At 43.8% G+C, this 26,452-nt stretch overlaps 1 protein-coding gene across 50 annotated transcripts in view; it reads right to left on the bottom strand.

Annotated features, from left to right (window-relative positions):
* Nucleotides 1–26,452, bottom strand: part of NFIA (nuclear factor I A) — a 331,976-nt gene that overhangs the window by 64,926 nt on the left and 240,598 nt on the right. For all 50 annotated transcript variants that reach the window (XM_046944256.1, XM_046944258.1, XM_046944257.1 and 47 more), the window contains 3 exons: nt 22,907–22,981; nt 14,268–14,385; nt 11,633–11,760 (listed from right to left, as the gene is read on the bottom strand). In XM_046944256.1, coding sequence (XP_046800212.1) covers nt 11,633–11,760; nt 14,268–14,385; nt 22,907–22,981 — 321 coding nt within the window. The remainder of the gene's footprint in view (nt 1–11,632; nt 11,761–14,267; nt 14,386–22,906; nt 22,982–26,452) is intronic.

The raw sequence follows: 26,452 nt of genomic DNA, 5'->3' as shown, positions 1-26,452 counted from the left end.
GAAAGATAATCCATACATTTACAATTTCTCCAATCTCACTGACTGTAAATCCTTCCTTTTAAAATACAGTGTATTTCCTTCCTACAGGTGGAACCTAAGACTTTGTCTCCAGCCTTTGCTGATTTCAACAGTCCCACTCTTTTCAGCACTGCTGTTGGACATGAGGATGCAGATACAACCTCATCTCATTGCCTCTTCAAAGATCTTAAGGCAAACCCCAGTGAGCCAAATGAAGACCGTGCACAAAACTTCAAAACACAGCCTATAATTTTCTAGCTAATTTTAGCTACAGGATCTCTTGTGTTCTGCTTTTTGGTGTATATCACACTAAAAATAGCATCAAGCACTGATGTAAGAGAAGAGCAGGAGGAATGATCTCACCAGGGCTGCAGGCCTGGAAAGAGCAGCACGGGCAAGTGGAGGTGAGACATGCTATGCATTACCTGCCTGCCTCTAACAAGACCTCAGTGAACTCAGAAGAAAGCTATAGTCAGTATGCACACTAGATGGAGAGGATGAAGATTTTATGGAGCTGGAAAACAAAGAAGTCGCTTTCTAGTGGCTGTATGGGGAACAGCTGAGGGGTAGCACTACATTTGTGCCACAAGCTCTGGGGTTATCAAGGTTACAGATCTAGAGGAATAACAGTACTTCCATCACAGCGTATATACTTTTCTGCAGGTGTAGGATGGCTCTGCAGCCATGCAGCCAAAGCACTGCTGCAGATTTCTCTGCTCCCCTATGCTCACTGACTGTGGTCAAAGCGTTGGGCAGTGCTTAGCTCTAAGGAAGCTAAGCAAGGAACGATTTACTCACTATTTCAGGCAGTTAAAAAAAAAAAAAGAAAAGAAAAGGAGCATCAAACAGAATGATCAGGCAACAGATTTAAAGCAGGGAAAAGAAGTGGTTCTTCTTTACACAGTGCTGAGCTAAGCTGGGGCTCACTCCCATGAGATGCTGTAGGAGCCAAAATAAAGAATGGGTTAAAAACATCTGAGCACATCTCCACCGAAGGCTGTCAAACAAAGATGCAAACAAAGCCTCTGGCTCCTGAAACCAAGCTGCTTGCTGCCAACATCTGAGAGGCTGCACTCCGATAAGCAGCACTGAGTAGCTGCCCTGCTGTTAGATTCTTTCCTCGAGTGTCCACTACCAGCTCCTGTCAGAGGCACTGAATTGGACTAGGTGAGCCTTTGGTCTAGCTGGGAAGAGCCATGCTTTTTGATGTGAGCACCTGTAGGCTGAAGTGTGCTGCTCCTAGTGCTGAAAAACAGGAGAATTGCAATGGGTGTCCAGCTCAGGGTAGTTAAGATCTCAGGAGCGCTCCTGGATTTGTGCAGAACTGCTGGACGAGGAACATCCAGAGTCAGCGCAGCACACACAGTGTGGGAAAGGAAACAGAAAAGGAGACGTAATAGAGTCTGCTTCCTGTTCCCATTCCTGCACCATCTTCTCTCCCTCCCCTAACACTTCTCATTGCACGTTTTAACTTTGGGTGAGAATGTTTGCCTTAAAGCAAAGCCTGTTTTCTCCTTCAGAACAAAGATCAAAATGAGTACAGTAGCTGCACTGTGTGCTGTGCGCAGCGATGGTTGTACTGGGAACGTTAACAAACAGTGCCAAGAGCAGAACTTCTGCACAAAAAAGGGTGTATGTTACATCTCCCCTTCTCCCCCATTTCATGCAATATTTACACAGCTGTGCTCTGTAAAATGCGTAGGGGAGTTTTTTGTTATTATTTTTTGGTAATTTATTTACCTAAGATAGCCCAGCATCTGTTTTGTGGTGAGCTTCTTTCACAAAGTTTCACAGTTGCCTTGACTGATGCAAAAGAAGGTCATGGTCCTTGCTCAGTGATCCTAAAACCATTTGTTTCGACCACTTAGCCATCCTGTTTGGCTAATGTGGGTTCAGTTCTGTGTTTTTGGTTTGTCCTCTGCTTGGAAATGTGCGTCCCTTGGGGACTGGTCTGGCTAGGTGAGTATTTTAGTTATCTGTTTTATAAAATGCAGAAGTGCACAGGAATTTGGAATAATATGCATCATTTACTGGCTCTCAATATGTACTGGATATTGGCTCTGAAGACTACTAATATTTTCCAGCTGCCTCCAAAACCCAAGTTCAGTTCAGCCTTTGCAGCGGGTCCTTTCCCATGACTGCCTACACAGGTGATGGAGAATTTTCCTGTGTCCTGAAGAATTAATAAAGCTGAACACTTCTGTACCAGCATACCAGGAGATAAAATATTGCTTCAGCTCCCCAAACACATTAGAAAGAGCAAGTCTGCTGATCTCAACTGCTAAGACAGCACATGAAAGGAATGCAGTCCATTTCCTAACCAAGATCTAATCTATAGAAGAGTTTATAGATCCAAGTCAACATCCTGAATTGGTCCCAGAAGCAAATAAAAAAAAACTAGTTCAACTTTCAGGAGACAGGTACAATGCTGTCAGTGTGTTTAATCCCATTGTGCAATTAAACAGTCCCATGCTGCACTATCAGATGATCTTCAAGGATAACTGTATCACAACAGACCCGTCTGGAGTTCTCAGAGTTGTCTCTGACAGACTCCAAACCAGCAAGAAGACAAACAGAGAAGCTCTCAAACAGAGAGGGCTCCTGTCCTCCTTCTGTCCTTAATACTTGAGCTTTCAGAGCTCGTTGCTAAAAAGATAAAGAAAGCATCTGCTTTTGGCAGTATACTGAGGAAGAGCATCGCTTTCACTTAGTGACACAAGTAAAGTATAAACTATTTCACTGCCTTTGCTTTATTTCTGTATGTTAAACACGAGAGGTGGCAGAACACAGCTCAGCCAGCAAGGACATCTGAAGAACATTAGGAATGTGGGCTATTGATGCAGCACTCCCATCCCAGGAATTCCTTCATCTTCAGGAGGTGTTTCTCCAACCCTTGTCAGGGAAGAGTTTTCTATGCACTAAATCTTCCTTATCAATCTGAAGAATGACTCAGATGAGGCCACCCATGCGTGGAGCCAGAGATGAGTTCAGGTGCTCTTACAGCTGTTGTGGCACACTAAAGATCTGCTTTTAACCTGGTCATTAAAGTTTGAAAATGGCAGACGTGGCTGATGGTGTCAGAAGTAAAGCACTTTCTGCAGTTTTTAACTGAGAACTCCTGCAGGGCTCTACCCATTTTTCAGCGATGGACTTCCTGACTTCTGGAAGTAGATGCAAAAAGCAGAGCCACAGGCACTGAGTGGCTGACTTCTCTGGGACCATAACAAATAGGTGTCTTACTCAGGGGGCTACAGCAAGCTGGGCATGTGCCCAAACACCTGCATGGGACTTTTGGTTTCATTTAAAACAGAAAGTAGAGTTTAGGCTGAATCTCAGGGCCAAGCTTGTTGTGGTGTCCACTTTCTGGGGGGGGGGGGGGGGGGGGGGGGGGGGGGAAGGAGTCTTTGAGAGGTGTGAAAACATACAGAAGTTTTAAGTCTGAGCAGACTTCTCAATTAGTATTTCTTTTCCCAGTTCTCACTTCCTTCCATGGTATAGAAACAGTAATGCCAACAGCATGCATGTTGTCACAGGTCTCACGCTGCTATTCAATTGCCAAAGAAAAGCTGAGCTATTGATCCAGTAGTAATTTGCTGTCAAGATGACTATATCTATTATAGCAAATGAGTAGTGTTAATCATTCAACTTGATGAACATTACTGCAGAGAACCGACAATACTCAAAGCACAACTGACCTGCTGCATTTTTCCTGGCTCACTAAGTTCTTGCTCTGTGCTGGCCTAGCAACTTAGATTTTAAGTTATCCATTAAGGTTCAGTTCTGGAAAAATTCTGTTTAAAATAAACAACAACTTACATTGGTGAGTAACTCATCAACTATGCAGCAGTCTGATTCTGATTGCCTGGCAGAGAAACACACATTTCGTACAGTATCTGATAAAAGATCTATAATGTGCTAACACAAACCTATCATGTAGCACCTGTGACTAACAGATTGTGATATCAAAGTCTTGATGCCTAAGTGCTCCTGTAAATGCATTAAACTTTTAGCGGCAGGAACTGTAGACTGCCAGTGACAAGGAGCTGATACGGTGTTTCAGTAGAAGTTGATAAAGTGTTATTGCTCTAAGAAGAAACGAAAAAGTATCTTGAAAACCACTGGGCAGCTTGTGTTCTGATGGGATACTGTAATGCAGAGAGCAGGAATGAGGGAACACAGACTCTACAGAAGTTATTTAAGAAAAGCTCTATATTCTGGAGTAGCTGGAGCATGCTCTCATACTAGATTTAACTTCAGGCACCTGCCTGTTCACCTGAAACCAGCAGCATCCACATTGGTCATGCTTAATTCCATGCACGGTCACGGAAGCAAAAAAGACAGTGTGCGCCCCGACATGCTCTGCTTCTCACCTGTAGCAGAGCCTGTAAGAGCTGGGAGAAATAAGGGAAATTGTGTGTAGTGCTTTGGAGGTTGGAAGTATAGGTCTGAGTGGGAATGGGGAAGCAGGTAAATGAGTCCTAGGCACCGTACACAGCCTAACAAAGCTCAGGAAGTACTCCTTAGGGAAAATGAACAGTTGAAATTATCTCAAACCTACAAGGCAACAGGTTCTGATTGCTGTAGTCCTCACAGTATCTGTAACAATCAGAAAGATCAACGTGGTGGAACGGTGATACAAGAGGTGTAATGACAAAGGGATGAGTGCAGTGGAAAGGTGTTACAAAGGAAAAAAATGCTCACCTATCTCCGAAGATCTATGCTTGCAAGGGAAACTCCACACAGGAGGGAACTCCAACAACAAATCCTTCCCCAGTGGCAGTCAGCCCTTAAATGAGGTCTAAGAGAGGTGCAGCCAGGCTCCATCCCTTCCAGTCACACAGCTGAATTGCCTTCACCTGTGCTCCCAGGGCTGACCAGGTCCTTTCCCCAGGTGCTCAATCAGTGTTTCAGGCCGGGACTCAACAGTTACCATACGGTAACTTTTCAGCTTAATGGTACAAATCAGCTTGATGATATTCTCTCTGCTGTAAACCAAAATGTTCTGGCAATCAGAGAAACTTGATCTGTTTCTCACCTCCCATTAGAAAAGCCAGACTATACGATGGCCGGAGGTTGGTCTGGTTGTGCAGTGTTGCTGCTGTCTTGTGATATCAAGATCAAGGAAGGAAAAAATGGCACCAGCGCCTGCTGATAGAACATCAAGGTGTGTAATGATGCTGCCACACAGGGCAGGTACAATCTTCATGGCTATGTGAGTATGCTGCTTGGTTGTTCTTTACACCCTAAGAATTTGAGGGCAACACAATGTCATGTTTGGGAAACACTGAGTAAATGCAATTGGCTGGGATCCTGGGTGTAGACCTCCTCCGGATATAGGAAATTGAGATGTTTCCTTGTTTTTGTCTTTCATAAATGGTTTTATGAGTAGCAAACAAAATCAGCTTAAGGAAGTTAATAAAAACCATGTAATTCCTGTGTCCACTTGCAATCTAATGAAACCTGTCTACTCCAGCAAGTCACAGAATAGTAATGCCAGAATTTTATTTGATATTGATTGCTCCGGGTTTGAAGTTGAATGTTTCCCCAGCAAAAAAAAAAAAAGGATTATTTTTCTTTTTTCTTTTTTTTTAAATACAGTTCTTACATTTTTCATACTTTGTACAGTCAGTATTTCAAATCTTTGTCAGTAGTGTAATACAGTCATTGCAAACTTCTCCAGGCTCTCAGTGTACGATGCTGACTTTTGATAAGCCTATAGACCTTTTGCCTGAGCACAGCTCAGATGTACTCTGCACCACTGATGCTGGGACATAACTATACAGATTTTCTTTTCTACGTGGTGCCAGATGACAACTGCATATAGGGCACAAAGAACACAACCTACGATCTCCCTTGTACCACTTCTCTGGCATTTCCAAGACGTAACTCTAAATAGGCTTTGAGAACAAACTCATCTGATCTATTCTTGAATGAATCTTTCTGACTTGCAAGGCATTGATAAAAGGTCCTTTGTGAATATGGAGAAGAAGCTTTTTTGCATGTTGAAAGTCTTTTACAAAGACAGCTCATTCCAGATTTCAGAGGACAGTAGCTGAAAAAGCTTGGACCAGTTGCCTTCTATAACCAGCAACAGGGAGAGATATGGCACTCGTAAGTTAGGGGTCACTGCCATTGCAAGGAGAATACTCCAAAATAAGATCTCAGCTCTACAGCTGCATAGAAATTGCTCAGAAATTATTTTCAGACAGTCCTACAGATGGTGGCATGAGAATGAACAGTTCTAGCCTGAATGGCATAGTAAGCAATTCCAAGGCTGACTTTAACAGTATCTTGACTATCAAAGACGTGTCCAGCAGTCTAACAGGGAACTCTAGCCCACTGTAAGTTCATATAATAGTATCAACTTCATGAGTTGCTGGAACTGTAAATATGTCTTTCAAGCAGGCAGTGTGAGTGTGATTACTAATTCCTAGAGGTTTTTTTGTGCTGAAAGACTCAGCTGGTTCCTGGATTTTTGAAGGTGAAGATGTATAAGAGCTCAGCACAGAGTGATGAGAACAGCTGGATGGAGCTGGGGCAGGGGAAGGTGGGTGATCACCCCTTGAAAAGCCCCAGCTGGCTGCCAGCAGGAGGACCAGAGCTCCCCCCAGCATGGCAGTGGGTGCACTGCTCTAAGCTGGGCAGGACTACAACCAAAGCAGAGCTAACTGTCCCCTCTGAAACCTTGAGGAGGACAAACACCTTTCTTGGGATTACTGTCCTCTAGGGCCCTCACTCACTTGTGGAAATACAAGTCCTGGGAAGATCTAAGTAAAGAAATTAAGAGGATGCACTGAATTTGCATTTTAAACACTTTTCCCATGTGACACTATAGAAATACAATGGAAGTAAAATTGGCAAACACTATCCATATGCTGCACTCCAAAATGACTGGCAGAGCGCAGTGAGAACATTACTCCTGGACTGAATCAGAGAATACATTAGAAAGCATGTAAGTAGGATACCGATATATATAAACTCAATCTTCTCTGATGGAATTAAAAAAGGTATACCTGTAATTATGGCTCACCCCTATTGCCATCAGACCTGCCACAGAGCTGAACGGGCCAGCTTTGTACCTGAGTTCAAAGCCAGGCTGATGTTGCCTTATTTTCCTACTAAAATCATCTTTATCCTCTCTTGCCCTTCTTCTCAGTTAACAAGAGTTATGTACTGAAAGTGCTGAGATAAAGTAATGGTAAAGAGGATACCGCAAAAGGTATTTGAAAAGCAGAAGTAATTTACTACATGTCTGCTTTGTTTTACTTCCTAAGCCTTCCAGTTGTGAGAGGAAATTCATCTTTTCTGGCAGACTCCAGCCTTTCTAGGCCTGAGAGCTCCCCAGGAGCTTTCGAGTGCAGGTAAATGGATGTGAGACTCAAGGAGTACAGTACAAGAACACGGAATTAATGTTGGTTTTTGCTTTGGTTGTCACATCTGACGTATAAGGAGAGTGCTATATCCTTGCTTACAAGAAGTATCTAGATGTAAAAAACACAAGGCTGAGTCCTCTGCTCATTACTGCGGGTTTGAAATGCCAAGAATGGAAAGGTCACGTTGCTGGTGGGTGAAGCAGATAGGACCTATGCCCAGCAAGGTCTCAGCGTGAGACAGATGTTGGGGTGCTGGGAGCCCCGGGGGACCTTCTGAAGAAAGAGCTCTGGGGAAGGACCGTGGCTGGACAATAGGTGCAGCATGGATTCTGCACGCAGCGGAGACCCCAAGAGTAGGCACAGGGGAAGCATCCACTGCCTAATCTAAATAGCACACAGAGTGGTTTTGTCCTCTTCTGTTCTCCTGCCAGTTTGCACATATGTTCTGAGTATACAGCCTGCCCTCCAAAGACCACTTACAGGGGCAATCACAGGGAAGCAAAGCAGGAAGAAAGTATCCAAAAAGGGAATTTGTTCAAGAGAAAAAAATGGAGACAGATGTAGAGTGACTAGTCACGGCTGGCGGTAAATAACCCTCTGCCTGGAGTGCTCTCTACGAGGAGCTCACATGTTCCATTTCATATTTCCTTTCTAGGAAGTCAAATCTTTATTTTCCTGGCATTTGTTCCTTTTTTCTTTCCCTATATATTTTTCCCCTCTGTATGGTCTGAAATTGTTTTCTCCTTTTCCATTTCTTTTCTGTGCCGTGTTCTCTTTCAAGTGTGGCATTTCTCCAACCACCATGTGGGCCTCATTTCCCTGCACTGTCCCAAGCAATACCTTCTGCTGTAGCCCTCTGTGCCATGAGCTCTGCCCTCTCTCTCTATACAGGCATAGACATACAGAGAGCTCCGCATTTGCTCCTGTGTTATAGTCCCCCACTTTTTCTCATGTGCACACCTCAGAATTAAGCAAATGCAACACACATAGACAGAATATTCATCCTCTCACTCCCATAAACCTGTCAAGGCGTATAGGCCAAGGAGCTATCTCTGTCGAAATCTAAATCCCCTGTGAGGAAGCAGTCTACTCAAAGGTAATAAAGCCAAAGGATATATTATTATCTTTGGTGTGAATCCTACTGGGCTGGGAGGTTGGCTGCTGGCTCCTCTCTCTGAACTTTCCCTCCCAGCCAGAACAGCCATCCCACAGACAAGTCTAAGCTTCCTTTCCTTGGTCTGATTTCCTCCTCCCGTTGTTTGGCTGGTAACCCAAAGGACAGGGTTTAATTATGGAGCTTGGAAACCTGGCTTACACTGCTCTGCCAGCACAGGACAAAACGTCAGCCTGCCTTCACAACCAGCATCGTTATGCACCACTGATACATGCCTTATCCCACACAGCATAAAGAGAACCGCATGGAAGAGAAGCCAGGGGAAAAAAAAGATGGTTTTAGTTTTTAGACTTTTGAGAATTTCACTGAGAAAAAGCAAAACACAGAAGTTCAGTGATTACTGTACAACAGCCATGGTTCTTGACTGTAGGTTAAATAAATGGCAAGGCCTTTCTCTGGACAAGAGAGATGCTGGAAAGGACAGATACGAAACAGAGCAGGGATTCCAGCCCTTCTGGAGGGGAACACTGTGGCAAGATACCAGGTAACACATAAATTCTAACATCATTCGCGTGGCTTTCAGATGACCAATATATTTTCTAGGCAGATGCCCCATTGAAGACTCATGAAATGTTGTACAGTTATGGAGACACAACATCCATGTCAAACACAGAGGTCAGATGTCATTCTCAGGCCCAAGTGTGGTTAATGATATAAGGCACGGAGCTGTGTGCTGTACTGGGGCAATTGTCCCTCTGTTACTGTGGGGGGAGCACCTTGTACCAGGTACACACTACTGATGCCCTGGAATGAAAGGACACTCCAGTACCATCTTGTCCTTTACCACTGATGAGCTGGGGTCCTCTGGGCAGTCTCCCTGCCAGCCATGCTCTCGTAGGTGACCCTGTTTTACGGAGAAGCTGAGGCAGTGAATTCAGAGAGGCTGCTGGAAAGCCATGGCAGAAGTCTCAGGGTGTGGCTGTGGCTATAGCACAAAGATTAAAACTGCATCCCACACAGGCAGGATAAAGCTCTTTTTCTTCTCAGCTGTGACAGTGATAGATAGCTTGATGAATCTGAGCTATATCTAGTTGCTACCTGGCTCCTTATGTTGCAAGGTGATTTTCTGCCATTTTACAGGCAAGCCTAGTCAGAACCTGGGATTTTTCTGTGGTGAGGAAGGTCATGAGGAAGGATGTGCCTTCTCTGCCTTGTTCTTGCCTCTCTGAGAACCTCAGGACATGGGCAGTTGTGCTCCACTGTGATAAGCACCCAGTGGGTAAAGAGTAGTGGTGTTGCTTCAAACCCCATCGCATGCATGTGTGTAAGGATTTAGGCTCTCTTCCTGCCCAGCTCAGCACTGCGGTGCCACTGTCTAGGCAGGACTTGGATGAGACCAAGGCGATGACCACATGCAGGGAAAACCACCAGAAGTGACAGCAAAATTAATAGCCAACCTCTGGCTGTTGTAGAAACGAAGAGCGTTTACCATTAATAAAGAGGACCCCAAACTTTGGGGGGAGCCAGCCTTCAGTCTGACAATGATGTAGAAGCAGTGAACCAGTCAGCATTTAGCCATCTGTGTCTGCGGAGGAGGTTGTGATCTCTCCTTTCGATGGGCGATGAGCTTTTGTTCATGCTTTTGCCGCTCCATGAGCAGAGTAGTTTAGTACAAGGTAAAGCTCTGCCTTACATCATCTGGAGGCTGGAGCTGATGGAGGAAACAGCCCTTAGCATCCAAGGAGCAGGGCACCTCACTGAAAACACCAGAGCCTCAGGGACCGCGGCGGCATGGCAGTCACAGGGAGCCTGGCACTTGTCTGCCTGCAGGTCCACCCTCTGCTCCTGCCAAAGTGCCACATCTGCAGTCAATAAGGGCCCACAAGCTGGCTCCTCCTCATTAGAGGAGAGAGGGCAGCTGGCAGGGGATCCTCCAAGGGCTCTCAGGCACGGGAATCAGTCTCCTCCCAGACTGGAATAGCCCAAATTTGGTGACTTTCTGGGCATGCAGTAAAGGACAGCTGTTTGACAGGGTCTCCAGAGAAAGCTGTGGGTATGTTTCCTACATGATGAAGGATATAGGTGGCTGGCCAAGTGCCAACAGACCTGATTTTAATGCTGTTCAGGTTGAATTTACTTTTCTGTGCTGTATAGTTCATTATACACAGTGTCCTGGACAAGTATGTGTTGTTTTAAAACAAACCAAAACCATACTAATTTAAATCCAAACAAACAAGAAAGGAAAAAAACATATGTGTTGCGAAAGACCCTTTGGGTTGCTTAGAGGGCCTTCTCAATGCTGGGAGGCTTCTCAAACATTGTGTGATGAAAGCACTGCCTGTGTTTATCTAACAAATAAGACTTCTGTTATTTTTATTGGCAATAAATATTTGAATATTCAGCTGTAACCAAAACAGAGACATCAGCTTCACCTTATATGTAGCACTGAACCAGAAAAAGATTTGCAATAGTATTAAGCACCCAGATGATCTCAGAAGAAGTGACCAACAGACAGTTGAGTACGCAACATAACCCAAAAGATGATCAGCAAGGAAGATAACACACAGAAATTCACTAAGAAGAGGCAGAAGAGCTGCTTCCTAAAGCTTATGGAGTTTAATACCAAGTGATAGTCATTTCGATATGAAGCCTCCAATCACACTTCATGGTGTTACAGATGAGATTGTAGGTCTCTTGAAAGTCATTACTAAGTGACCTCAAGTGTTGTACAATGCTCGAAAAGTCCTTCTACCTTACATGAGTTTGGGGATATTTATTTTAACAGGATAACTGGGGCACACCCCAGACAGGTACTGCTTTTTTGCTAAGCGAATGTCACTGCTATCCCAGAACTGAGTCTGGACATTTTGACAGACAAAGACAGCACATCTTTTGCTACATTATTTAAATACTTAAGATATTTGGCAAAAATACAGAAGTGACACAGTACAGAAACATTCGCAGCTGCAGGAGCAATAAAACCACTACAGCATTTTCATTAGGCTGACCTTTTCTCACAAGAAGTTACAAGATTTTGATAATAGATCACCTTCTATACAGCATTCAGTGTATTCTGATAATAGAACTGAGCAATACTTTTCTCGGGCTCCTGAAAGCCGTGGCTTACCTGGTTCCACTTCATGCCATCCACTTGACTGGCTGCCACTTCCTGGAGAGCGCCCTTGGCTTGTATAGAACGGCTCCTCACCAGGACTGTCCATCTCATCCTCCACAGATTTGATACGTTTTGTAGAGCTGAAAAAGTAAAAATGCATAATAAATACTACGTATGTGGGAAGGAACAAAGGCACTTCTTCTGGGATGTAGCTTGCTAGCACTGCTTGAGCCTAATCTGCTTATGGGAAAGACAGCAGATTGAGGACCCCGAGAAAGGGGAGGTATGTGTCCTGCAGGGCCGTCTTGCCCACCCAGCCTCCAAGCATCCACTTTTTGTTTCTGATTTGCTTTATTTTCAATGGCTGTGCTTCGATGTGAGACAAACAACCTCTCATAGGGTTAAACTGAGCTCCTAAACCTGTGCTAATTTAACAGCTTAAGAGACAGTTTAACATCTAGGCTTTTATAGGTCAAAAAGTAGAACATTCTTCAAAGAACACAGAGGTCAGTAAAAGAATTTAATTTCTATTGCATGATTTTTGCAATTGGAATGAATATGTTAATGACGTGCAAGTCATTTTAATTGTCAGATTTTCTGAACAGCTTATTCTGAAACACACATTACGGGTCCCTCCAAACTTATATGTTCAATCTTTTAACTGTAGCTGTTTAATTAACCCAGATTTCAGTCCCCTAAGAAGTGTAGATGAGTAAAAGATGGACAAATCCATTAGTGATTCATGTGCTTACATTATCATACAAGCGTAAGCATTTTACTCCCTAAGTGTTTGCCACCAAGCATAAAAAGCCCCACTAGGTAACTCTGACCAGTACTGACCCTTGTCAGACATCACACCTCCCTTCCCCATGGCTCAGGGGACAGCAGAGCCCTTTCAGTGGTTTCTGGTGGTCTCTGACTCAGACTCAGCAGTTTGGTGGGGAGAGGATCCCAAAGCCAAAGACACTCAGGTTGGCTCTGTTTTCTATAATGACTTGTACAGACTGCGTGGGGACATTACTGAGAATTTCTCTTTTAAGTACTTTTCCAAGACTGTGTCAGCTCACTTTTTACCCCAAATCTGTATTCTATTAAGATTTAAAGCACTCAAGAACAGGCTCCTTTCTATAGAGGGAACATATTTAAAAGATATAAAATCTTCCAATTTCTACTGGTCTAAAACGTGCAGCCTCTGCACAGCTCTTCACCCCAAGCTCTGCACAGGTACAAGAAAGCAGTTGGTGAGAAGCAGGAAGGACAATTCTCATGGTATGCACGGAATGTAGGTTTGGCCATTCCTTAATTTAGAGAATTGTTATGTGTCAATAGGGGAAACTGTGTGCGTACAATATAATTACCGCCCGATAATTCCCCTGACTGAGTCTGTGTATTTAAGAAATATATTTTTTTCTTACTGGGAACAGCCTAATGAGAGGAAAACAAACATATTACCAAGTTATTAACTACCCATGCTGTTTATAATTAGGTCCTTATCACTGCTAGCTATTTGCAGAAGAACAGAAGAGCAACAACGGAGCTCTTAAGTAACATTAATAACCCCACATCTTTGTCTGGGAGTCACAATCAAACTCTACCTGAGAACAGTGCTGGTGATGAGCACTGAACATAGGGTGGGTGCAGAGGTTAGATGCAAAGAAGAAAGAGAATAGTTTTTAACTGATGTGTAATGGAAATTGTAGTCACCAAGCTTCCTAATGTACACTAAGTGCAAGATGGAAAATATTCTTGCCATCGCTCCAAGCTGTAAGAAGTTATGGCTAAGAGCATCCCTCCAAAGCTTTTCTTTTTAGAAAACAAAAACAACAGCTATATTCAAACTATAGAGCCTTTCTACATGTGTACTTGCTTACTGCAAAGCTGGTGGCACTGCAGACTGAGATAAAAATGTAAAACAACCCTGGGCTGGAGTTAGACTTTCTTGTCATGTCTTTGAAATAAGTGATCTGTTTTGGCTGTGGGGGAAAAAAAATCAATCTGGTTTTTTAATAGTGTTCAAGACTACTCGAGTGACTGAGCTTGTTTATAAATCTAATCTCATGGATGGTTAAAGTAAAAGGATAGGGTAAAAAATAAAAAATATCCTTGTCTGGTAGGTGGCATCTAAGCCAAAACCATGGTGAGACTCAGCAGTCATCACCATTAACAATTCACCATTTTCAAATAACTGAGTCACAAATTTCTAAACGCAATTTGAAAATCAGAACACGTTATAGGGTAAGGCCCTAAACTTCTGTTGGTTTCAGAGATAACACTTTAAGATCAGGGATGCACATAAGTATATCTTAAGGCTGTCCTGTCAGGACAAAGTGACACGTCTCAATATGCTCCCAATTCTCTTCGGCCACCAGCAAAACTTCAACAATTCCAGTAGAACTTCTCCTGATACACCAACACAGGAGCCAGAGGTTACACAGGGCAATGCAAATGATTTCCTTCAAAGCCTGTATACACAAAAAGAGCTTTAGCAGCAATCCAGTTGAAAATTCAGCTCCATGATTCTGAAGCAGCTTTCCATCCTGAGGCTCCCAAACAACTTGTCAAATAATTTAATGGTTACTTTCCCAGATGAGTAATGATGTTTGCTTGGGTTTCCAAGTAACTAGGCAGTAGGCAGAGATTAAATTACCTGGTAGAGGATGTGCTAGGTAAAGACCTCCTCATTGCTCCTGGGCTCATGCTGTAGTACGAAGAACTTTCCAAATCTGAGAGGGAGAAATTAGGGCCTGTTCCTGCAGCTATTGGTGCTGGGAAAACAAAAGAGAGCATAGTCAGTAACTTGAGTGAATATGGCATGAATTGCACTTCAAAATCATTTACTTCTTCTTCATGTGTGTGTTTATTTTCACAGTGAGAACAGGTGGGATGTGGAAATTAAGAAATGCTAATGGAAATTGACATTGTAATCAAGAAAATGTAAATTTTATCCAGAATACAATGTTCCATGACACAGACTCTTTCTTACACTCCTCCAATGATACCCTTTCTTTAAAAAAAACCAAACAATTACGACAGCACTTCTATTCAGCTTCTTTAAGCACTGCTTTTCTATTAGTATAATTCTAACATTTAATGAAACTTGTTGCTTTTGTTATAGGACAACACTGCATTTATTAGTACAGTTACAAATAGGCTGCTTCATCCCTGTAGTGTGCTTGGCATAATCCGTAAGCAGTACAGGCAGGGAAATACACACCTCAGGACCTCTGGTGTGTACGTGATGTACATCCCCAAGTACAGAGGTTACAAATCTCCTCGGAGAAAGCACAAATGCAGATGAGAAACCCAAGTGCTCTTCTGCCTGTGAGCAGCAGAGTTTTGCTCTGGTCTCTTCTCCAGCTAAATCAAAGCTAGAGCCATTTGTCTCAAAAGAAACATTATCTGGTGACTACCTTCCACTGTTCACCTCTCACTAAGTTACCCAGCACGTAAGTTTTATTGTAAGGGATATGAATGCCTTTCATTTCCATGTCCTAAAGCCTTGGTTTTCCATTAAAATATTACGAGCTCCTACACACTCTAAAGTTTTCAAGCACAAGCCTATGAACCCCACGTGCCGTAATCTTCTGGGAACAGAGGAGTCTAATGTTAAAGTCAATGGATAATGCATTTCACAAAAAAATGCAACTATACAGCATGCGGTCCCATAGCCGCTATTGCTGTCCCAGTGCTATTTGCAGGACAAAGCGACTTGGGAAGCTGACAATTACAGATCATGATTTTCTCTCACATTTCAGAGACATCTGAAAAAGGACATACTGCACAACAAAAAGCACAAGTTTGGCCTGGAACGTATTGTCTGAGAGCCCCGATTCACAGCAACAAAGGCGAAGCAGTCTCAATGCCACACAAAGATGCTGAGCCAAGTTTAATCTTTGGTCTGAGAACCTGGCCCATTTTCAAAGACGAAAAAATCTTTCACTCCAACGGGGCAGGAGTGAGGAAATGAAGACAGGATAGCTCGTATCGCCCAGCGAACATGTCTGGGCTGAAACGCAGGCCTTCTGGGAGTGCTGCCATTGACTGTAATGGGGCCAGTATTTCACCCCAAGACTTAAGGAGCTCACAATGTCAGATTTGACAGAGGAATAATGTAGCTTTGCAGCTGCCTCATCATCCCCACAAGACAATTAGTTGTTGTTTGGCAAGGATCTTTTAAGAACGTCATTGAGACAGAAAGGGAACAGCCTGGATAGCCACGGACTTTTAAAAGCATGAGATGGAAAATACACAACGCTATTAAAACTTGAAAAAATCTGGAATGACCATTAAGAAGAACGAAGTTGGGAAGTAATTTATGACAAGAACACTCAAACCCTTTGTTATCTTCCCTTAACTATCGTACGCTTCCCGTATTCTGGGTATATGAGAGGGTGTGTTAACAAAAAAGAAAGAAAAATTAAGCGCAGTAAAATTAACTCATTTTATCAATTTGTGCTTTCTGCAACAGTTTCCTGACAGCAGCTACAAGAGGCTGTAAAACTGATAAATTTGCATGGAAAAAGAAACCAGTGTAAGTAATTTGTGTAAAAGGTAACACGGACATGGACTGCTATAATTCAGACACCCTGCAGATAGCAGACTGCTGCAGTGTGAGCAGTTATGGGTTAGAAAAATGACCACACTGCAGTCAGTCTGACTTGAATGGAAATCAATCATAAAGGTACTCTCTGCAGCATCTACACCACAGTTTTCAGCAACTTCCTTGCCAAACAGATTTCTGCTCTGCAAACCCTTCGCTGCTCGGTTCCTCTGCATCCATGCAAGAGGAAGCCCAACTTCCAGGGTAAGCAGACTTCTTTTCCAAATGGAAGAAGGGAAGCACCAAATCAAGGCACTGTTGTTTTTTTTTTCAGAGCCACATTGACATTCCTAACCACTGCAAGACTTATGAAGCAGCTGTATTCCAAATAGATACAGAAGAAAAAACGCTATCTGTATAATGCTTCTGTGCTTCTTCTCACCTCCCTGTTCTCCCTCTCTCCCCAAATCCTGGACATTTCTGCTTAAACTCTTGCACTGGTCCTAAAGAGAAGTGAGATGTACCTCCAGAAGAGCTGTGGGGTAGAACCAGAATGTTGCTAATGCACAAAGTATCAAATATGAAGAAGGCTGCTTTCTTTGTCAAGGGCCAAACAGCGCTGCCTCATGCAAGAGCCGCATGCAACCTGAGAGCTATGGAATAAACCCCACCTCTGCCCCACAGCAGCAGAGCTCCTCTGTGGAGGTTTTAGTGCTGGAGGGCTGAGGGCTGAAAGCTGTGAGCTCTGTGTCTCAGCTGCAGCCCTGGAGCTGGGCAGCACCTCAGGCCTCCCGCACCATATTTCAGCAGCGGGCAGCAGGGCCTGCTCTGCTCACTGTTGCACTGCCACTAAAAACGTTCTGCCCTCTGTCCTAACAAACACTCTGCAGCAAAGTAACCTCCTGATAGCTCAGGAACATCTCCCAAACAGGAAAAGATGTCAGAAGTTTCAGTTGTGAGTCCAAACAATGCTCTCCACCTCCGTGCCTGACCCAGGGCCACAGCCTGGCGGGGCTGCTGGAGGAAGGACCCCTCTTCCCTTCGCACCACAGACGTGTGCAGGGTTGGTGAGGCTGCTGGCCCTACAGGAAGGCCCCATGCTGGGGGCAGGCCCGGCTCACCCCATAGGGCACCGTATGGGGGTTCCGCAGTGGCCGATCCCAGTCCCAGGCTGCCGTTCCCACCCGCTGCCAGCCCTTCCCTCGCTGCCAGCTTGCTAGCTCAGATCTTCGCCCGAAACGTCAAGAAAAATAACAGAGAAATTAACAAAAAGCCCTCTGACTTAACTCAATTGGAATATTTATTTTGAAAAATTTATTAAATTAGAGAACAGGAAACCCACTAAATAAAACCAGCCAGGCTGGCATTTGTCTTCCTTGGAACATGGCACTCTCTTTTAGTCATGTTAATATTTAGCTTCTCTTTTTTCCATCTTTACGTATTTATTTTTATGAGGGGCTAGGATATGACTAAGATCGTTACACGTGTAACACTGCAGCAAAGTGATAATGTGTTTAAGGTTAACTGGGAGAAACATGGCATTTGACTAATAAACTTTTTCCTGTGTTGTGACTCCATAAACAAAGGGAAACACAGTGCTGCTGATGCAGAGAGGAAAGGGGATCTGTTTTCCCTTTTTTTTTTTGCAGGGCATTGTCTCCTACACACCGTACCGTTAGATACAAAGAGGCTGCGCTGAATACAACAGATATGAAATGTGTGATGTTCATTTTAAAATTACAAGTACAGCCCGCTATTGACCATCTAATTATGCTGAGTTCCATTTATAAACATAGCTAACCACTAAGTTTATAGAGACTTTTTGTGCTGCTTTAATAGGATATTGATCGAGAGCAAGGTTTGAGTGGACTGCCATTGAATTGTGTAATGGCATACAAAAGGCAAGGTCACGGCAACTGTTCACTCTATGCCTGCAGTCTATTTTTTATTATAATCTTTTTTTCTTCCTCTCATAGCCAAGCCCAAATAGAATATTTGGGATAGCAGCGCTTTGCTAAGGAATATAGAGTATCTTTTTAAATGTTAATTTTTGTGCTGCTGACTTCTTTAACAACCTTCACTAGCGCGATGCTTAGTATAGCAGAAAACATACAGGCTGCTGCTGGGAGAGAGCTGCTTTACGATGCCGTGGCTTTCCCTCACGCGCTTAGTACTGGGATCTCTGCACAGGAAAGTTTCTCCCCTCCCAGGCTGCGGGAAGGCAGCAGTGTCCTCACAGCCCTTTGCAGCCCTGCCTGGCCCAGACCCCGCACCTCGCGGTGGGGCTGGCAGAACATTCCCCACAATTTGTTTTGGCTGTGCCTGGCCTCTTGACGAGAGGTGGGAGGAAGTCGTGTTTCCTCCGCTGCACCCACGCTACGTGCTGGGAGTGGCAGCAATTACTTTCACTTCTCGCATGCGTGTGCCCGTGCGGCAGTGAGACCAGCGTCAGCCTCCACCAGCAGCACCCAGCCGGGGAGCTCGCTGCCTCCTGCTGCCTGCCAGGGCCTGGCTCAGCACTCCATGAATGCTCGGCTCCGCTGCAGCAGCCACTAACCGTGGCACGACTGCCCCGAGCCTGGCACTCGCTGTGCCAGCAGCCTCAGTGCTGCAGGATCCCCGGCTCCTCAAAATGCCTTGGCCAAAAAATCACCTCTTACCTGCGGAATTAGCATAACTTCCAGGGATAATTAGCGGAACCATTTCTGTTTATACAGAAGTGGTAAGCGACTTGTATGTATGCTTGTGTGCTTGTGGTTTCCCTGGCTCATTACAGGGAGTAGGAGTCACCCCACTTGCTCTGTGAAGCTCCTCACTGCTCGCAGCTAACGCCTTAAAACTCAAAGCGTGGCATTTTCAGTCCAGGGTGCAGTTAGAATTCCCTTGTTTATCAGCATGAGGAATGATGTCATTTTGACAAATAACACAGCACAAAACAAATATGTTTCATTTGGCTCTAGCGAATGTTCATAAATCCTAAATCTTTCTTCACATCCTGGGCAGCGCAGTTTATCTGGCTGCCTTAAGGACCTCCAAGGGAGGAGACCTTCCCAGCAGCTCTCTCTGCACAAGAGCACATGGTGCAGGCTCAGTCTAACCGGGACTAACCCTGCCCCAGCCCCCCAGCCTCTGCTAAGCATGGGCTCCCACCCAACGGGACCATAAACCAATAGCAGCAACCAAGTTCCCAGCCGGCACCTCTCACAGAGGGCCTTCCCATGCAGGTATTTTCCTATCCAGGGCACACAGGTTTTGCTTGGTCAACAACAGGCTGCTCAGTCCACAGAGATGAACATCGTCAACTCTTCTGCTTCTGAGAACGTTGATGTCAGTCTCTCTAGAGATGGGAGAATGAATTTCTCCATTATATGAAGGGTATCTGGGGTGGATCGACAACACCTCCAAAGCTGCTCACACCTTCTGTCTGCTAATAATGTAAGAGAGCTTAGTCTGCAACATCCACAGCAGATCGGATGGAGAGAGAACGAACTGCTTTTCAGATGAACATGAATGATCTACTTTCTCTATTCTACCGGGCTCTGCAAGATTCAGTAGCTGGGTAGCATGTCGAAAGAAAATCTCCACCTCCAGGACTGAAGAAAGCAGGCTTCTGTTACCAAAGCAGTCTAGACTGGTTCAATAGCCCACAGAAAGTGTGACGATCAGCACTGATAGATAAGATAGACAATGGTAACAGCTGACCTTTCGCTTGATTAATTAATTCCTTAGATTTGCATGACTGATACAACTGCCTTCTACTTGAGACTCCATGCCATGCTCAACTCTGAGAACTTTAATAAATAAACCAGGTACATAAATTGCTCCCAACAATATTTCCTAAGAGTAACTTTGGATATCAGCAGTAAGCCACAGGCCAGTTATAACCATGGGAAATCACATATTTCTATCATTATGTTATCACAAGCAAGCATGAAAATAATAATGGCAATAGGCACACACAGAGATGACCTCTGGAAAGCAAAGAAGGAGCACATGAGAAGACAGCAGAGACTAAACATGAGGGCTGCTATGGACAGGCAGGTTTGTTGCTTCCCTAGCCAAGATGGTTTTAAAGGTGCAAGGACTTTTTTCAAAGTAAAAGCCAGGGGAATGGACCGAGGACATTTTGACTGCTCAAACTACAGACTTAATAGCTGCCGGTGGGTCTGGATAATGGCTGCTCATAAGCTGAGCTCCCCAGCATGACTCATGAACTGGTCTCAAATGAAGACATGGGAATACATAAACCACCCAGCAAGAGTTTTATTGAAAAGCACACTCTTTAAAAGCCCTTACATGCCAATTTAGGCAAATATGCAGCAATTACTTTGTTGCTCCATTATGTTAAATTATTCTTTGAATATTAGCATGCAAATTCATACTGACTTCGCTGGGAATTTGTTGCTAGACTCTACACTAAACATATCCTACTGGGTAGCCATAGTATGTCAGTCTGTGGACTTCTCAGACCTCACTAAGTAAACAAGGTTACGGCTGGTCAGTACATGTCTGGGGCATCTCCAAGGAAAATCCAGGGTGCTATCAAAAGCAGTGCAGCTAAATCAGTTGCTGGCATTCTTCCCTCTGAGTCAGTTCTGAAGTGCTATCCCGATACGCTTTGGGGACACTATTTTTGGTAGAGGTGCTGGCTTGTGGACAGGGTATAAAATGGAGGTCTTGACCTCTCAGGATTATTGAAGAGCCCATGAAAAAGAGTACAAACCCCCACGCCTGGGGCAGACAAGAGCTGGATCTTTTTGTTTTGACTACCATCACCCCTTTCTATTTTAGATGAAGCTCATGCCTGTCCTGCTTTTTCTGTGTGCAGTTGCCCTATGTGTTGGAGGTGGTACATTTCAGTGGAAAGCAGAGGGAATGTCTCAGACACAGTTCATACTTTGTTTGCAAAAGATGTTGAATGCTAGGATTTTTGATGCATGATGTTTTAGTTTAGTTACAATAAAATATCTTGCAAAACTAATAGGCAGGAAACATGACTCTCGTGAGGTCAGTGCCAAACTCGCAGGGGGGTTGGGACTGGGATAGCTGTACGGCTGTAAGTCCTGAAGCAGTGCACTTCTCTAGCAGCCCTGTCCCCTGCACACATGAAGCACGGCTGACAGAGTCCAGAGGCAGTTCTGCTGTGAAGATAAGATTGTGGTGAAGTGGGATGCCTTGCAGGGGGGGAGGGAGAATCCTTTGGGCTTCAAAAGCCTCGTGTTGTCGCACTGGAGTAACGTGACATGACAGGAAGGCATTAAGAGACTGGACAGAACGTAGCTTTGTCCACCATGGCTGCAGGTACCAGCAAGGTAGTGCATGTAGTGCAGCAAGTTAGATGTCAAAGTCCCCGTTTAAGCACTTCAGCGAGTGAACTATTTACAAACTTCTGAGTCCTCCTGACTTTGTCCTTCTAACAAAACTCCCACCAGTTCTCAGGGAAAGGAACTCAGAAGAAATATCTGCTTCACATTTTACTCGCTCTCTCTCTCCTGCCCATATACCTCTCACACCCACATATCTCCCAGTGTTCATGCTTTTCTTGCAGCTTCCTATTTCTGACTACAAAGCCAATTTACAAGGGAGTGCAAGCCTTTCTGAAAGAGGAAATAAAACAGGAAAATCCTTACAGAAACTCAGTGTTCTGACTCAAAACCACAGCTTCTTTGCTGGGGTTGTGCCAGTTAGTTTCCAGCCCCAGAATCTTAACTGTACGTTCAGAGCCGTATATTCAAATATTCCCGCTATCCAGGAGAATCATTTTTATCACTGGCTGTACTGAATGGATTGGTTACAAACCTAAGGTATGAAAGGGACACACAGTTGAATGGTTTTCCTAGAGCAGTGGCAACTGTGGGAATGTAATATTCCTGCACGGCTGCAGAAAAGATCCCCAGAGGACTGGTACCTACAGCCCTGCTTCAGCAGCAGTCTCCCTGCAAGAGGTTGTCCATGTTCTCTCCTTGGACTATCTGGATTATGTCATAGCAAAATACAATCAATGCGCCTTTGATCAATGGAACAAGGTGGTGACAGGTACTCTTAATTCACTGTTGTTAGTGAATATCGACAAGCCTGTAATGATCATGCTGCAGTGTGTCATTCCTGCTGGGGGCATTAGCATTCTTTAAAGGTCAAAAAACAAACCCTTCTACAAGACAGAATTCCATACAGTTAAGGGAAAATGCAAGAACTTAAAGAATTGTGCCCCTGAGCGACTGAAATCCCAGATCTTCAGATGGTACGGTTGTTGGCATTACTTACAAGTTCATTAATTTCCAGGTGTACAGCACACATGGAATGGATGAACACAATGTGGAGAAGTGGCACAAAAAATTCCTGGCTGAAGCACGCAAATAATCAGGTTTGGTGCAAACAGAGTCTTTGGATCCTGTAGGAGACCCACCAGCAAGCTGACCTGTGCAGCCATAGCTCTGCACTCTCACACAGAGGCCGCCCATTTTCAGCTGAGTAGCGGATAAGCTTATCAACTTGCACATGCAAGTTTGCAGCACTTTTTTTTTTCTTTTTCTTTTTTTTTTCCCAATTTACTTCTTAATCTATAAGCTTTTATTTCCCCACATTAAAAGGTGTAGCACATAAACAACGTCCCCCAGAGAAGCAGGGAGAAGGGACTCTCAATTTTTTGACACTGTTTCTGAACTGGGGAAGGGACATGATAAAGAACCAGAGAAGAAAACTGGGATTGCAGAAACCACACAAAACAGCCAGCAGATGATACTTACTTTGTGAGACTCTTACTAGCTCGGTCACACTGAAAACACCTGATGTGACAAAACTGTCCTGGAAGCCCAAATGTCCTACAAAACAAACAGAGTGAGAGAACTGCGATTAGCTTTAAGCATTTAATGACAGTATTCTCAAATACTTTGCTTGCATTTACACTTAAAATGTGACATCTAATTTCCCACTTAGCAGTAATTATTGTTTATGTAGGTGGGTAACTAGTCATACAGCTACGTAGGCTGCTTTGTGGTTTCTATCTAGAGGTTAGGAAAGCTAACGTGACACATCAGCAGGGAGATTTTTACATGTTAAAGCATCTCAACAGGAAATCTGAAACAAAAGAGGACTATTTTAATAAACGGTTACCTCGGATGACCCCTAATGACTTCACAATAGAAATGAAAATACTGTACCTAGGAAACAGACAGGACAGCTAAGTTCCATAATCGTTTTAAACATTATTCTCTAAAGAAACATCTGATCAGGATTATCTACCCATTCATTCAAACAAAACAAGATTTAAAGATGTACTCTTCATTTTCTGAGGTTACACTGGGGAAATCTTAAAAAAGAGGCTGGTGAAAAAAATTAAACGAGTGACTTCCCATCAAGAAAATCCAACGTTTTAAAACAAGCTCTCATTAAAAAAAAAAAAAAAAAGGAAAACAAATCTCTGCATAGAAAAAGCATTAAGCTGGAACTCGGAACTGCCTTTAGGAACCGGGGTGCACCCATCCACGCTCGCCCCCCCTGTGCAAGGAATGCCTCTATGCTCGGTATCAAAATGTTATTACACTTTGCATAACACTATTTTCCTTCTTCTCTGAAAACATGTCTACCACCAAATGTTCATTTAATTTTCACGGCTATGATCAATGACAAAAGGAGCAGCTTCCAGGCTGCTGCCCAGGGTAGGCGTGCGAGTGGGCTGCGGTGGTTCACGTGGGGCGTCGCTGGACCTTGATGAGAGGCTGTGGCGGGGCCAGGCTGACCTCCTGCTTTTGAAATCAGGGTCAGAGGAGAAATCGCAGGATAAAGAGATTATTAAAAGGACTGTAAAGTCCTGCTTGCCCGCGGGATAAGTGGCGTACCTTTTAAGGTTGTCCTACTTAGAGTCACTGATTCCACAACAAGCGCACATATATTATTGAATGTTTTGCAGGGGCACCATCTGCTCCATTGTTAATTGTTTGTCAGATGCACCAGGATTTCCCTATGTTCAGTACATCGCACCACGCAGCAGTACCTGCCCACCTCCTCAGACCGAGCTGAGCCATAGGATTAATGCGAGTTTGCTCTTTGCCTTTCTTTTGGGGTTGCTTCCAAAGAAACAAATCTCACTGCCATTTCCTCTTGCAGAACATGAAGCACGAGGAAGGCACTTTGCATGCAGGACCACAGAGGGTGACAGGTTGGGGTCAGGGAAAAGCTCAGGGAGGCCCTGGGGGAGGTCGGTGGCTCTCCCAGCCTCCGGTAAATCTGCACCCTGGCAGACAGACCCTGCCCCGCTTCCGAGAGGCTCCTCAGTGCCAGATGAACGCAGTTGCTAAGCTAACAGACTTGAGACAAGTTTCTGCATCAGGCACGTTTTTATACTTCAGCAATAATGATGAGTTCTCAGACTGTGTATATGTATATCTCTGGGCATCCTTGTGTATGTGTATATACATATGTATTATGTACACAAACATATAAATATACACAAATCTGTCATGCTCCAGCTGTAGATAAATGTACTATAAAATATTGAAATTGATGCTGAAATTCAACACAAACAAATTCCTCAATCTGCAAACAAGGTTTTTATTTACAGCAAGAGAATAAATTTTTTCTCTACTTCAAATGAGAAAACGTTCCTACAAGCTTTTATTTTTCCTTATTTTCCACTTAGAAAGAGCTCTCGGATAATTGTAAATGCCTTTGCCTCATCTGCTTTGTATTTTGCCGCAATAAAGGTGATGACTACATCATTCTGCTTTTTAGAGACGGTTGCTGGCCCTACACAATGTTTGCTCATTGACAATTTCCCGAGTATTTTTAATATGAAGACCTACTTTTCATATGCTGCAGCAGACCTGCCTATTGAATTAAATGATCTGTGAATTAAAAATAATTCTCCTAGGTCTTCACTGAAACCACTCATGTGCCTAAAATTAAGCATATGCTTAAGTGCCTTGCTGGATGGGGGCCAGGACGCTTACTACTCCGCAGAGCCCTTCACAGGGAAGCCAGTCTATGCTATGTAACTTCTCACACTGTGCTCATCATGACGGTATCTGAGCAACTTCCAGAAGTGCATTCAGCAGGACTACGAACATCTGTCACGTGTTGTTTTTTTCACCGTGTACCATACTGGCTCTGCTCTGGTGTCCACTTCCACCTGCATCTCTCAGGCAGGTTCCTAGCACACGACGAGTGAAGGTGAGATTTAAATAGGTAGAAATAAATCCCAGCTATGGTAAGACCGCTGGCTTATTTTTAAAGGGAAAGCCTAGAGCCCTTTGTAATCATGCAGTAAAAACTGTAGCATGGCTACTTCCACCACCTGAATTTAGCAAGCCCAGGCAAAACCAGACATGAAAATGCAGCAGAATGGCTTTCAATACACTTTACCTCTCAGGGACCCCTGTGTATGAGAAAAATTGATTAAGTTAGCTTGGACCTGGTAACGCCTATTATTCATAACATCTGATTTTGCTGAGTATACCAAAAATGTCTGCTTATTTCTATAGGAACATTTCTTATGTGCGTTCACGTAATAGCAATCATTAAACAACAGCAGCTAACTAGAGTGGTTAGATTTTCATCCTTCAGTGCTGAAAATAAACATTTCACAAATGAAAGGTGGATTTCACAATTCTGCCACTTGCTGTTTACTTATAAACATTAGGAAATCAGGGACTCATTTTGCCAATCATTTATAATACCTTGGTACCCACAGAAGCAATGCCCTTGGCTAAGAGTTGTATCTTGAACTCATTCTGATGGATGGTTGGTCTCTGAATTTGCAGTTCAGTAGAACTCCATGAAAGTTTAAAGATTCGCCTGTATGGCTCAGATTGCAAAATCCAAGCCTAAGACTGCAGGTTTTGCTGAGCAGAGATAATGGTGCAAGAAGAGAATGAGAGAATCATGATAAAGAAGCTAGACAAGTCAATGAAGAATGGCTGGGTGCTAGCAGGATTGACAAAATATGGAAAGGAAACATTCTGCACCTATTAACAAAGGTCAAAATGCAAAACTATATCAATTTGCTTGTGCTACTTCACTCTGAATGAGAAAAATATAGGTAAAGTCAAGCAATTACATATGCAGATGTGAGCACTAAAGAGCTCCTTTACTGAAAAGATGATTAAACATCTTGAAAGCTTGCAAGATTTACTTCTCATACAGCACTTTACTGGAAAACGTGCACGGTGATACTTTTGCTAAATATCCCAAAGATAGGACGTGGAAATTGCTGTACGTGATCTGGTTATCTCTACAGTTTTGTGTGACAGTCACGTTTTGGTAGGAGAGCAGGTGTTCAAAATGAGGATGAGAGA

The sequence above is a fragment of the Gallus gallus genome, chromosome 8 (genome assembly GCF_016699485.2).
Source record: "Gallus gallus isolate bGalGal1 chromosome 8, bGalGal1.mat.broiler.GRCg7b, whole genome shotgun sequence".
Lineage (NCBI taxonomy): Eukaryota > Metazoa > Chordata > Aves > Galliformes > Phasianidae > Gallus > Gallus gallus.
The sequence above is the reverse complement of the archived record's forward strand: the minus strand, read 5'-3'. Positions and strand labels throughout refer to the sequence as shown.